The 14,340-nt window shown below is 42.5% G+C and overlaps 1 protein-coding gene across 3 annotated transcripts in view; it reads left to right on the forward strand.

Annotated features, from left to right (window-relative positions):
* Positions 1 to 649: 649 nt before the first annotated feature.
* Positions 650 to 14,340, forward strand: part of EDIL3 (EGF like repeats and discoidin domains 3) — a 240,073-nt gene continuing 226,382 nt past the window's right edge. For all 3 annotated transcript variants that reach the window (XM_027709380.1, XM_027709382.1, XM_027709381.1), the window contains exon 1: positions 650 to 913. In XM_027709380.1, the coding sequence (XP_027565181.1) occupies positions 847 to 913 (67 nt within the window). In that variant the 5' untranslated portion in view covers positions 650 to 846. The remainder of the gene's footprint in view (positions 914 to 14,340) is intronic.

Below are 14,340 nucleotides of genomic sequence, written 5' to 3' on the forward strand. Positions count from 1 at the left end.
GACCTTCCCGTCCTCCCCCTTGCACTACTTCTGAAATTTCACCACGTCTTGCATTCTTGCTTTAACTTCCTCTCAGTAGCATCCTACCTGGGGAGGGAGCGGAGTGGAAGAACAGACATCTTCTGAGTCTAGCGGAAGGTGTCCCTGCCCACGGGATGTGATGACCTTTGAGGTCCCTTCCAACCCGAACTATTTCATGACTGTGATTCTACGCGAGTACCCTGCCTGGATGTTCAGAAAGAGTTTTAAGCTGAGGCAGTGCATGACTTGGACAGCACCTACAGGACACAAGTCTGTGGAGGGCAAAACACCTCCGTGGAGGGTGAAATACCTGCGTGCACCTGATAGAAGAGGGCAGGTACCCACAGGGAATAAGCCACGGGAGGGGAGCTCCAAGGGTATAGAGAGCACAAACGGCGCTGCGGGAGCACCCGCGCGATGAACCAGGGGTTCCCATTCCCGTCCGGGCGCTCCGCTCTGTATCCCTCATCCCGCTTCCCACATCCCACGTCCCATACGGCATCGCGGGCGGGGAGCGGCCGGGGTGTGTCCCGCGGCACCGCCCCTAGGAGGAGGAGGAGAAGGAGGGAGAGAAGGAGGAGGAGGAGAAGGCAGGGCCATGCTGGCGGCGCGGCGGCACCTGGCGGGCGCGCAGAGCGGGCGGGCGGCGGGACGGGCTCCGCGCTGCGCGTAGGGCGGTGGAAGCGGCTCTGGGAGCGGAGCGGAGGCTGCACTGGGCCGGGGGACCTGGACCCTCCCTTAGCATCCTCGCAGCGCAGCGCCGGGCGGAGGCAACGCTTTCATCCCTCGGCAAAGGCGGCGGAGAGGAGGAGGAAGAGGAGAAAGATGAGCCGCGCGGTGCTGGCCTGGTTGGCGCTCTGCGGGAGCCTGGCGGCGCCGCGCCCCGCCCGAGGTGAGCGCCCGGGGGGCTCCGGGGATGGAGCGGGCACGGACCGGGGATTGGGGTCGCACCGGAGCTCCCGCAAAGTCCGAGTGCAAGTGCGGGGAGGCGGCTCAGAGCCGGCTACCGCCATCTGTTCTCTCCTTTTTTTCTCTGTAGATAAGTATTTTTTTTTTTTAAATATCTGCATTTGAAACACAAGCCGGAGGAAGATCCGTCCTCAGATGCGTTCTGGTTTTGAAACTATGCTTAAATAGAGGGGAAAGAAACGGCGTGAGAGCTTAAATCTTCCCAGCCTCTCGTCTGGATTACGTTTAATATCCGCAGAGCTCCCACATCTCTTTTTCCCTTCCTCCCCTCGCCAACCCTCCCCAGCCACCGGTCTTCATTGTAAATTTGGAGGCTGTTGAGCTCCAAGACAGATATCCAGCAAACCGCGGAACACTTTGCGAACACGTTCGGAGGCTTCAGCATCTCGGCAGCAGCGAGCAGCTCTTGCCAGGCGACCCTTTTGCTGCCTCCTAATTAGGGCATCTCCACCTAAAACACCAACGGCGCCTTCTGGGTGTCTCACCCCCTTCCAGTGGGAAAACAAAAAAAAAAAAAAAAAAAATTAGAAAGCCAACCCTAACCCAGAAAGATAACTTTAGAGCTCTTGGAAGTTCTCTTTATTATTTATAATAATTAGTTAGTACGGGCTATGGGGGTTTTCCCTCCTCGCATTAAAAAAGTTGTAGGAGCTCATCTTGCGACGAGCTGATGGAGGGGGTGTGGGACCGGTCCCCCCGCAGCAGAAGGGGCCGCCCGGGGCGGTGGGCGATCACGCGCTGCCCGTTCCGTTGCATCACAGGATCAGTTAGGTTGGAAAAGACCTCTGAGATCACCCAGTCCAACCTATGACTCCCGCTCGGACACCTGCCGGAGAAGGGGCTGGGCTGGGCTCCGGGACCACCCTGGGTTCCCTCGGAACCATCGAGGTCCTCTGCTGTCCCCCGCGTCCCCCCGCGGGGCCTTTTCGTCCTCTGCGAGCTCCGAGCGTCTCCCTGTGCTGCGGATGTTCTGTCCCTCCCCGGGTTTCCACCCGGCATGGAGACCTTTTTATCCTCCCACTTGTACCTTTCCCGAGCTTAGCAGAACAACTGTTGTCCTAATGAATATTCCCATTGACTTTTAGACCTGCTCCCCTCACCTTTTTTTTTTTTTTTTTTTTTAAATGGAACCAGTGTATCAGTAAAGCTGAATATTTTATTAGACCTTAAATTATTCAGCACGGTGGATTCTCAAAATCCGGTAACATTCACACAGTTGCAGTGACCACTTGATAGCTTATGCAATGTGTCCTTGTACCGGCAGATTATCCCCCAGTCTTTTTTTTTTTTTTTTAAAACAAAAGATAGCTGTGTGTGCCACGAAGTCTAGACTTGTCATAAGTGCTTTGCATCGGGCTTCTGTAGGACTGTAGTTCACATCTGGGACATTTTCTCATTAAATTCTACGGTTTGTCATGGTTTTAGGTAACTTCAGAACAGGGAGAACTTAATAGATTTTCTAGCAGGAGTGAAATAGGAAGGAAAAAAATCCATTTGCTCTGTGATTTTTTAAGCTGTTCAGTTGAAGGTTTGTCCTTGACTCTTCAAATGAAACAGAAGAAAATTATACAGTCTTTTCTTTCTGCTGAAACAGAGCAAAATGTTGCTTGACTGGTCTGATATACTGGGTTAATTTTGCAGGCTGTCATAACGTTTACTTTTAATAGATCCTCTGAAAGTTACAATGACTCTGTAAGTAACCAAAACTCTTTAGAAAGCAGGTTTTGAACAATACAAAACTTGCCTATACATTGTTTCAACATCACTTGCTGGCGAGTCCATTGGTGTAATGGTGAACGATGAAAATCTGTGGAAGTGCAGTGCCTGGTTCTTCCCTGCCTTTTGGGGTAAATTCCAAGTGCAGATCAAAGTTAAGTCATAGACTTCATTACTGACCTGCATTTCAATCCTACTGTTAAAGAATAATACCAACTGCTTTTTTTGTTGGGGCTCTGCAAAGTAATGATGGAAGTCAAAATCCTATTTACTCATAATGTCTTAAAAACATCTTTTGCTTTTTGTGTTTGGTACAAATACATAGTATATCAGCAAGTCTGGGTTTTTTTGTCTTGTTGTTGTTGTTGTTTTTAAGAAAATTGAGAGGTAATGATGATGATGAAAAAGTCATCTCAATGGGACACTGTAATTTTCTTCTTCCTGGCCAGTCTGATAAATTTGCAATCTCATGCACTGTAACAGGAGCCTGATCTTCAGAGGTGTTTATATGCAAATACATGATGAAACCAGGCTTCAAGGGTGCAGTGACTTCTACCCTTTAGTTTGCAAGACAGATGTAGGTGCATTTGTAATAAGCAATGTCTTTTTACACATGTCAAAACAGCTGTAAGCTTTCTCATTTACTGTTGTTGCTGTTGTTCCTTGGTCAAATTTGAACAAGAGCCACTCTGGTGTTCTGCTCTGCAGTGGACAAGACAGAAACTACCAGAGTGACTACACAGACTGCAAGAGATTATTTCAGGTGGAAAAAATGTAGTGTATCTCATGTACTGTAATACAAGTTCCTTAATCCCCATCGTGTATTATTTTTAGGGACAAATAAACCAATAATTTTCAGAATAGTCAGTAAATATTGAGATCAAAGGAAAGGAAAACATAATTTAAAACCGGTGGCTGTTTCAGTCCCCAGATTTACCTCAGGCGATAGGGTAAGCTGATCAGCTATGGTAATGGTGCTGTAAGTGCACAGAAAATCAATATATCCCATGTATTGGTGATAAATGACTTTGAAACAGGACCTTCTGAAAAATTACCATTTGAGTCATCTTTATAGTGAAGCTGATCCCTAAATTGTATCATCCTTTTCCACTCAACAGGCTGCTGAATTTTTGTGTGCTGTGTCTAAAAATGATGGTGACATTGCCAAAACCAGTCAAGCCTAGTTCTTTATTTTATGTCTATGTCCTGTCAGCCCAAGATAAATACTTTATAACTTTGAAGGAACAGTTTCAAAGATGTTGCTTTTTCTCCATTTCAGTGGGAACCTTCACTCTCTCTGAGGCTTAGAAGTTTCTTTAAAGCCTCTTTCTGCAGCTGGAATGAGCTGCAAGGGATAAGAGTGCTGGAAAATGAGAGGTAAACTGTGGCTTTGTTCTCATGTAACTATACTAAAAGGCTGAAAAGATCACAGAGACTTTTAAAGACCAAGATTCTTCTGTTTTACCAAGTGTCTTTGCATCTTTGGATGGCAATTGCTTCACCACAAACTGCTGACAGTGTGACCCTGCATAATGATTTCACTGTTCTTTTAACAAATTATATTTGTATTCAAATTGATTTTCCATGACTGCTTGTATAGCCTCCAGAAAGCATATAGAGGATGTACTATTGCATTCTGTACATGTCCGGTCAGCCCAGGACAGAATTTGGTGTCAAGGCATGCATTATTATAACTGGAATTAATAGTTTTGGTATTATTAGTTGGGATTTTTTTATGTGTCCAGCTACCTGTTTCACTGCCCTTTATGTCCTTATCCTTAGTGTCTTTTTTCAAGGGATATACTTCATACAAGATTGTGTATCAATGGCAGCATAGTGAAAAGGGGTACTGTCTTATCTTCCCTCCTCCACATTTTTCCAGTTATCATCAGGTTCAAAATCAAGGAAATGTTCCACTTTGAAAATTATTTCAAAAGACAATTACCTTCTATTAAGAGGGTGATTTTTATGCCTTAAATTAGCTATTTATGCAGCACATGTACATACAACAGTAGTAAAAAATTCACACCCTGATACCCCTTCAGAGTGAAGATATCTGGGGAAGTGGAGTTTAAGAAACTACAAGAGTCAGGAGATAAGTCTGTGTTATTCTCAAATTTACTGTGAGTCACATAGGAGTTAGTATGTTGCTGTTTTAATCGTCTTGTGTTCTTAAATATTTCACACTCAGGTAAGGCACAGAGCCAGGAGTATTTGTGGTATCTTAAAGGACAGTTAGTGTTGTATTACAAGTGAGATTAGATATTAGGAAGAAATTCTTGGCTGTGAGGGTGGTAAGGCCTTGGCACAGGTTGTCCAGAGAAGCTATGACTGCCCCATCCCTGGAAGTGTCCAAGGCCAGGCTGGACAGGGCTTGGAGCAACCTGGGCTAGTGGAAGGTGTCCCTGCCCATGGCAAGGGTTGGAATGAGTTGATCTTTAAGGTCCCTCACAACCCGACCCATTCTATGATTATGTGATTCTATGATATTGGGCTTGTTTGTAGCACACTCGAAGCCCAGCTTGAATTTGAATAAATATGAGTTGAATGACAAACAGGTATTAATTTATTTCAACTTCAAAACACGTTCACAGTGAAAATACAGTAAAACCTTAGTCAGATGATCTGTTAGAAAATAAAAGATGAGTTAAAAAAAGATTCAAACTCAAAGAAGGGTTGTAAGAACATCAACATCTACAAAATTAAAACCTCTGGAAAATACTGTCTTGTATTGGGCGACCTACACACATTTTTCACTTAAATTTAAGGGGAGAACCTTGGGGAAAGACAACAGGAGCCTAAAGTCAGTGTGTTTTGTCAGCCTGAGGAATAAGTGATAATGGGTCTAGGTTATTATCTTTATAGAACACTTGGATCTTATGTTTAAGGGAGAACTACTTTCAGTGTGTAGTGACAGCAGGGTACGGCTGATTTTCTAACAATATGTGTGGGTGGTAGAGCAGCTTTTGTCCATTTGCATTGCAGGACCAGAGCATGGGTCCATCCAAGAACAGTAGCTGCAGTTGTGGACCTGGGTGCTCTGAGAGCAAGGATTTGAACTGTCACCTGGTGTCCCACAAATCTGGAGGCACAGAACCTGCACCATCTCCTCATGCTTTTAGGTTTTATCAAATCCCAATCTTGCTGCTGTGGGAATATATTGGATATATTTGCAGGGGTTTTCTGTTTGGTTTTTTTTGTGGGGGTTTTCTTCCCTCTAATCAGCAAGCTGTGTTACCTTTCATCACAACGGGGGTGCTCTTCTAATTTAAGTTTTAAAAGCTGAGAAATGAAGCAGACCATGATTATCTAATAAATTCTCCAGCTAATCTAGCTAATACGTCGTGTGTGTGAATGCATTATCTTGTGAAACACACCTGAAATCATCTTAATTTTACATAATGTGTAGTGGCTGTCTGCATACATGCTGTATTTTGGGTATATTTTCACTTTAGAGAGTTATATCCAATTATTTGCCTCACATCTGGTCTGATGTTTTAGTAATAAGATCTCTTCATCCTGTGAACTCAGGTTGCAGAGCTCTGTATTTCAACTAAAAATTGGTTTTATATACAACAAAAGTATAGTTATATACAACCAAAAAATCCCTAGGGTTGTGGTTTGTTTTTTTTTTTTTTTTTTGAGAATAGCGATAGTATTCCTCACACTACTCCCCTAAAACTTTTTAGTAAGGGACCATTTGTAGGCAAAAGATTGTTTTGTTTTTTTTTTCAAGGCACAGATAGATGTAAGAATTTGGTTAAATTGTCTGAAAATAGAGATGAAAGTACTAGTTCATCTGTGCCATTTAAATGGAGAATCCTGGACTATCTCAGCTCTTCCACCTGCAGTGGCAGAATGTCAAGTTTTCAGTTTTGAGGAGTTACAATTTTTAAACACAATGTTTAAAGCAGCCAGCTGGAAGTGTGCAGATGACAGCAGGGAGGAGCAGCGGATGAATAAGCAGGACCAGGCAGATCAGCACTCCTCAAGCAGAGCCAGGGCTGGATCCTTGGCACATCCTGGCAGGAAACCAACTATGTGAGCAAAAAATGTGTGCGTTGTGTGAGATCCTGGAGACCACAGGGAGCAGGGGAGGGAGCCAGACCTCTCCCAGGGGAGATAAGAGATTGGATATGTTGGATGTGGGGTCCTCTCTGTTGCCTCTGATCCCAGGTGGGTGTGTGGGAGTCTGGGGTCAGATCCAGAGGCACAACCCACCCAGGATGCAGTGTCTGCATCAAGTGATGACTCTTGGTTAAAGCTATTGAGAAAATTTCTAACAAGAAAATACTTTTATCAGAACACTATAATTCTGTACATACAAGAATTTAAGCAGTCAACAGTACCTTGCCCACGTGGAACGTGGACTGCACATGTTAAGTTGACTATTAAAGTGTTTTGTATATTGGATTTGAACCTAAGAGTTCCAAATTTTTAATTTAAATAAAGAGCAGAACTTCTTTTTTAGTGTTTTTGCAGATAACATTCTTTCATTCTTCCTGTCCCTCTCCACTTGCAATTCATTATTTCCTTAGTAGTTTTCAGTTCTAAACAGCACAAGGCATTTGTGCAAAGCCAGATTGTGGCCCTACTGGCTACAGTTTAGATTGAGGGTTTTTTTATATATCTTTTGAGTATTCTCGCAATAGTAACTTTTTGACAGACAAAAAACCTTGAAAGAGATGCCTGCTTTGCCAGTTTTTAGTTACAGTAATTTTATTTGCTGTGTAAGTAGGCTGACAAAATTTCTACATAAACTGCTTTTTTTCTTATCATTGTCAAGATGCTGTGTCAACCTGCGTAATTATGGAGAGCTCTGACAGCAGTGCATAAATAACAGTAATTTCTGTCATCTGATTACCCGTGTCTTGGGTTTCTGCAATCATGAAGCTACAACAGACAACACAAGAAATATTTTTGGATAGGACTTGCACACACCAAGCATGAGCATGAAAAATAGGAAATAGGAGATGTTTGATTTATTTTTTGTTTAGCATTTACTTCTTTCAATCTGTCTCTCTCTCATCTACAACAGCTTCTATCACTGCTGGTTATAATTGCATACAACCAGACCCTTTAATCTAAGTTTCCTCTCTAATTATTCTGTTTTACAGTCCTATAGACCACAGTGCTTTAATTTCTTTGTCAGTTGTTTTTGGTTTTTTGTTTTTCTAGTTAATTATTATTATGTTTCTAGGTAGTGTGTTCTAGATATGGCTCCAAAATGTATTTTTTTTTCTTTTTACTCCTTTTTCAGCTCAGGCTTTTGAAATACAGATGGAGAAAATATTAGATGCAATACAACTTGTCAGACTCCTTACTTGTGTGAGAAATTGCACAGGATTGCCTCACAAGGCTTTTTCTAGATTAAAAAGTAAGACCTACTAGCTGATTGCTTTCAGATACTATTCTGGAACTGTTTTAAAACCACAGAATGCTGTTTATTTGAACAATTTCAAGGGAATATTAGATTAATACTGTGAACAGGGTACAGTGTGGATGGAGGAATGATGTATTGTTGTCACAGGAGGTAGCTAAAATGACCTAATAGTTCTCTTCCATGGTATGTCTTATATATGTTCCTTCAATGATGATTTTATCTATTTTTTTGGATGTCTTTTTTTATGGCTTAGCTTCTGACCTGTACAAAATTATGCATGAATTATAGATAGTCCTCCAGGATAAAGAGCAACCTTTTAAACAATGACCTTCATTTTCCTGATTGTGATCAAGCCCATTCTATTCTAGCATCTTGGCTGTCTTCACCAGGCTTCTCTTAAAACTGGTGTCCTTATTCAGCTGTATTTTGCTTTCAGAAATTTCTCTTAGAAATGCTGTATTTTTGTAATGTTCTTCAACTCTGTGGTTCCTTCCTATGGCAGTTTTACTTAACCTTAAACTCTTCTCCAAATGTGGGACCTGTAGTTCAGCCTGTCACTAAAGTCATAATAAAAAAGAAACAAAGGTAACTGAAGAAATGTCAGAAATGCAATGTCAGTTGTATCCCTTCTTTTGTGAAATCCTTTGAAGAATAAAAAATAATCGAAGCGACATTCTGAATGAGAATTCTGAAATCAGCTGGAGTAAAGTATGATTGACTATGTATATTGACTTAACATTAATACTACATCTATATGGCTTTACACAGCAAGACCAGGGATCACTCCAGTATACCTCAATATCTTTCACTGTAGATGAATACAAATATGCATTTAAAATCATAGAATCATGGAAGCACAGATTGGTTTGGGTTGGGAGGGACCTTAAAACCCATCCAGATCACTACCACCTTCCACTATACCAGGCAGTCATAGTGGCAGGGGCACCTTCCACTATCCCAGGTTGCAGCAAGTTCTGTCCGACTTGACCCTGGACACTTCCAGGGATGGGGCAGCCACAGCTTCTCTGAGCAACCTGTGCCAGAGCCTCCCCAACCTCATGGGGAAGAATTTCTTCCTAATATCAAACCTAAATTTACTCTCTGTCAGTTTGAAACCAAAATGCTCAGTTGTGAATAAAAGTGGAAAAGTAAAAGGGGCCCCCAAGGTGTGGAATGCCAGATTTCTCCCTGCCTTGTGTAGAGTTCTGTATGTCCCACTGTGGAAATAGGCTGAGAGTTCAGATCCATGAGTATCCATAGGTTCCTGTCTGCATTTCCTTGGTATGGATGAAGGCAAAGGAGCAAATTCTGTATTTCTCCAGCCATCTCCCAGTCCTGAGTGGCCATCTCCCCATCCTGGGGCAGATTCAGTGTTGGTTAACTAAACAGTCCTAGTAGGATATTTTGTTGAGGACAGATTACTGTATTTTCCTTCCCTAAGTATTTTGCTGCAAATATTTATCCAGTGGATAAAGATCCCTCCTGGGCCTTGCAAAGCAGAGGAGGCTCCAGAGCTCCCTGTGTACTCTCAGTGGAACAGGAGGAGCTGCCTGTTTTACAAATTCTGCTCTGGCTTATTTCTAAGCAAGAAAACTGCTTTAAAAGTACTGATGAGTTGATGTGGTTCTGGCTTCTCCACTCAGACCAGCTGAAGGCTGAGCAGGAAGAAAGAATAAGCGAAATGAGTAAAATCATTACATGCTTCAGTTACTTCAAGAGGATAAAGAGAAAACTCTTCAAAATATCTGAGACTAGTGATTGACTAATTTTGACCAATTAGTCTGCTGCTTGGTTGGTGGGGTTTTTTTGTTTGTTTGTTTTTTAAATTATTTTTATTTTTATTTTTGTTTTGTTGGTTTTGTTTATTTGTTTTTTTCTAATAAATATTTTTTTTTAATTTCCTGTAAAAGGAATAAATAATTAAAAATAGGTACACTGGTTTCTTTTCCAGCAGTAATGAGTTGTGGTTATGGCATTAGTACTTGTAGAAAAATCCTAATAGAGTTTTAAATCCTAAGTAAAAATTTCCTTTTGAGGCAGAGGAGGGAAGGAGGACTATCCCAAAACTGTATCACTACTTCACTGGCATAAGGCTCACTGACCTTTAATTATAATCATTTTTCTGAACTTTTTTTGTTGTTATTATCTCTAGAGGGGCAACATTTACAGAGGTGAAGAATTGTAGCAAAAAATCATTTTTCATTTGAGTTTCAGGAAGCTCTTCTTTCACCCTATAAATGGTTCAGTCTGGCAGATAATCATGAAGTCTTGTGCTAGCATCTTTCATAACAATCTTTTGTCTCTTGGGTCACATCAAACTTTTTTGTGTTGTTGCCCCCCACCTTATATTCTTGATGTGTCTGTACACCCCAGACTACACAACCTGAAATCTTAAAACAAAGCTCAATGCATCACATGGAAAAAGGCATCTACTTTTAAGAGGAATAATGAGATTCGATGACTTATGTCTGCTAAAATCTGTGCTATTATATCCCCTGTAGTGCCAGCTCAAACACAGCAACTGCTTGCATACACATCTCATTGTGTGTGTGAGAGAGAAGTGTTAGAATAGTGGAAATATTTATACAAAAAGTTGCAGGGTTCTTACAAACAGGGAATCATCTGGAACTGCTCTTTCAGGAGAACCCTCAGTTAACGCCATTCAGTATTATTCTCATTCATTACTATATATGCAGGAGATCCTAATTTCTTTTTCATTTTCAAAATGATGTGCAAGAAGCTTTTAAAATTGAAATTGCAAGTGCCCAGTCTGTTTACAGCATAGTATATGTCTTCTGTAACAGTCGCCTTCTGAAGCCAGCTGGCAGCTGGCTTCTGGAGGTTGTAGAAAGAGATAAGAATCTGAATAGCCCTCCCTGTAATCCAGGAGGGAACAGTTAGCGACCTGCTGAGTCACTTGGATCCACACAAGTCTATGGGACCAGATGGGATCTACCTAAGTGTGATGAGGGAACTGGTGGAAGAGCTCACCAAGCCGCTCTCCATCATTTACCAACAGTCCTGGCTCACTGGGGAGGTCCCAGATGATTGGAAGTTGGTGAATGTCATGCCAATGCACAAAAAGGGCCGGAAGGAGGACCTGGGAAACTACAGGCCTGTCAGCCTGACCTCAGTGCCTGGCAAGGTTATGGAGCAGATCATCCTACGTGCAATCACAAAACACCTACAGGATGGACATGGGATCAGACCTAGCCAGCACAGGTTTAGGAAGGGCAGGTCCTGTCTGACCAACCTGATCTCCTTTTATGATCAGGTGACCCACCTGGTAGATGAGGGGAAGGCTGTGGATGTGTCTACCTGGACTTCAGCAAAGCCTTTGACACCGTCTCCCACAGCATACTCCTGAAAAAGCTGCAGCCCACAGCTTGGACAGGGGCACTCTCTGCTGGGTTAAGAACTGGCTGATGGCTGGGCCCAGAGAGTGGTGGTGAATGGTGCTACATCCAGTTGGCAGCTGGTCACTAGTGGTGTCTTTCAGGGATCAGTGTTGGGCCCAGTTCTGTTTAATATCTTTATGGATGATTTAGATGAGGGGATTGAGTCCACCATCAGCAAATTTGCAGATGACACTAAGCAGGGGGGAGTGTTGATCTGCTGGATGGCAGGAGGGCTCTGCAGAGGGACCTGGATAGGCTGGAGGCTATTGGGCTGATTCTAACGGGATGAGGTTCAACAAGGCCAATTGCCAGGTCCCCCACTTTGGCCACAACAACCCCCTGCAGTGCTACAAGCTGGGCACAGAGTGGCTGGAGAGCAGCCAGGCAGAAAGGGACCTGGGAGTTTGGATTGACAGGAAGCTGAACGTGATCCAGCAGTGTGCCCAGGTGGCCAGGAAGGTCAATGGCATCCTGGCCTGGACCAGGAACAGTGTGGCCAACAGGTCCAGGGAAGTGGTTCTTCCCCTGTACTCAGTGCTGGTGAGGCCACACCTGGAGTGCTGTGTCCAGTTCTGGGCCCCTCAGTTCAGGAAGGATATTGAGGTGCTGGAGCAGGTCCAGAGAAGAGCAACGAGGCTGATGAAGGAACTTTAGCAGAAGTCCTATGAGGAGAGGCTGAGGGAACTGGGGTTGTTCAGCCTGGAGAAGAGGAGTCTCAGAGGAGACCTCATCACTCTCTACAACTCCCTGAAAGGAGGTGGTAGCCAGGTGGGGGTTGGTCTCTTCTCCCAGGCAGCTATCAGTAAGACAAGAAGGCAAGGTCTTAAACTGTGCCAGGGGAGGTTTAGGTTAGATATTAGGAAAAAATTCTTTACAGAGACAGAAATTAGACATTGGAATGGGCTGCCCAGGGAAGTGGTGGATTCACTGTCCCTGGAGGTTTTTAAGATGAGACTGGATGTGGCACTTAGTGCCATGATCTAGTAACCAGAGCGGTGTTGGATCAAGGGTTGGACTTGATGATCTCGGAGATCCCTTACAACCTAGCTGATTCTATGATTCTGTGACTAATTTTTAAAAACCTTTAATATAACATAGGATCTCAGAACAAATTTTCTGTAGAAAAAGCAGTTTTGGAAAGTGTCTAGTTTTGCTCTGCCCCATTTTCCTGTTAAGATACAGAAGCAAAACTACTGAAGATTTTAGACATATTACACCTCTTCTTTGAAAGAGATCAGCATAAAAGACACAAAATTGCATTTCTAGTAGATTACAGGCTGCAGTGTATGCCTGCTGAAATTGGTCTTATGAAAGGTGCCGCTTCAAAACTGATGTGGTTTAAAAATAAAACACTTAGTTCTTTTGACTAGTACCCTCCCTGAATCACCCTTGCTTTTTAGCTTCACCTGGAGTTTGGGCTTTGGGGAACAGCCAGAGGTTGGCACCATTCCACAGGTAGACATCATTCCACACGTAGACATCCTTCCACCAGTGACTGACGAAAGAATGGGGTCATTCCTGTGCTATGTGCTTCCTATTGCTGTAAGGGGGAAAAGGAGAGTATTTAGCCTTGATGCTCTCTAAGGAACAGCAGAACCCTTATCTTCCTGGTGGAAATGAGGACTTTGAAGAAATTACGCCTCTGTAGAATTTGTGGTGTGTTGTCAATGCTGTTCTCGGAGCAGCATGGATGTGTCACCACCTGATCCTGTCAGACCTCATGGTAGTCTGGTTATAAACAGCAGTGTATGAATTGTACAAGGATGTATTATCTAGGGAGGATGGGTCATTACTGTACTACCATGCAATATTTTTGTTGGCTTTTGGCTTTTTCTAACACATCTCTGAGTACTAACACAGGGCAGGTCATTATATAGTATTTATGTTTTGCAATATCCACCAAAAAGTGAAGAGTGGTGGGGATGTTTGCAGGTTTCTGCATTCAGTACAGCTATCTCAGGCTGTCAAAAAATTTCCAGGGAATGTTTTCCTGCATTAAAAATAAATATATTTATCCTTGGTATCTCTGTAGTGACCTAGTTTGTTTAACACTAACTACCTCGAATTTTTAGACTACATCTACTGTTGTCTGGGACAGTAAAGAATAAATTTATTTATTTATTCATATATTTTTGTGGGAAGATGTGTAATTCTCTTCTATTTGGCTGGATTTTTTTTGTTTCTTGGAGCCTGAGGTTTTCATGAGGGCTTAATTTCACCCTTTGCACAAAGGCTTTATATGGAGTTTTTATTTTTTCCAGGAACTCTTTAGATAATTGAAAGCCTTCTAATAATTCTGAACATTAACAGTGTTACAAGTCATAATGGCCAAGAACTAGAGTTAGCTGCAGCAGCGGTACACTCAGGGCGGGAAATACAGATGAAAGGCCTCACTGTGTCAAACATGGTGTTATTTGAAAGTGTTTTCAGGTTTCAGTTTTATGTTATACCTTAACCCCGTGCTTCTTTTCTCTGGACTATTATTTTATCTGTTCTCATTTTATTTTCTTTTTCCATTTGTAAACTGAACTGACTTGGACTTTGGGATTTTTGATTTTTCAGTTGATGATTCGAAGACCAAAGGCCCTGGTACATGTTAATCCAAACTTGATGTTGAAAGTAGGTTGTTTTTCAGAAATAATTTTTTAAGGAATATAGATTTTTGTCTTCTCTTGATTTTAATAATGCAAAGACACCTCTTTTGAATGCAGCAGAATAACTTTACACCAAAACTGTCTCTAGATTAATGTCTGCAGCTTTGCCAAAACTATTATCTGTATTGCAAGCTGTCACTTCATGTCCAAACTGTTATTAAATCTTCAGATCAGATGTGCAATTTTTTATTACTATAAA

Source organism: Neopelma chrysocephalum, unplaced genomic scaffold (assembly GCF_003984885.1).
Source record: "Neopelma chrysocephalum unplaced genomic scaffold, ASM398488v2 Primary Assembly neopelma1_96773, whole genome shotgun sequence".
Classification (NCBI taxonomy): Eukaryota; Metazoa; Chordata; class Aves; order Passeriformes; family Pipridae; genus Neopelma; species Neopelma chrysocephalum.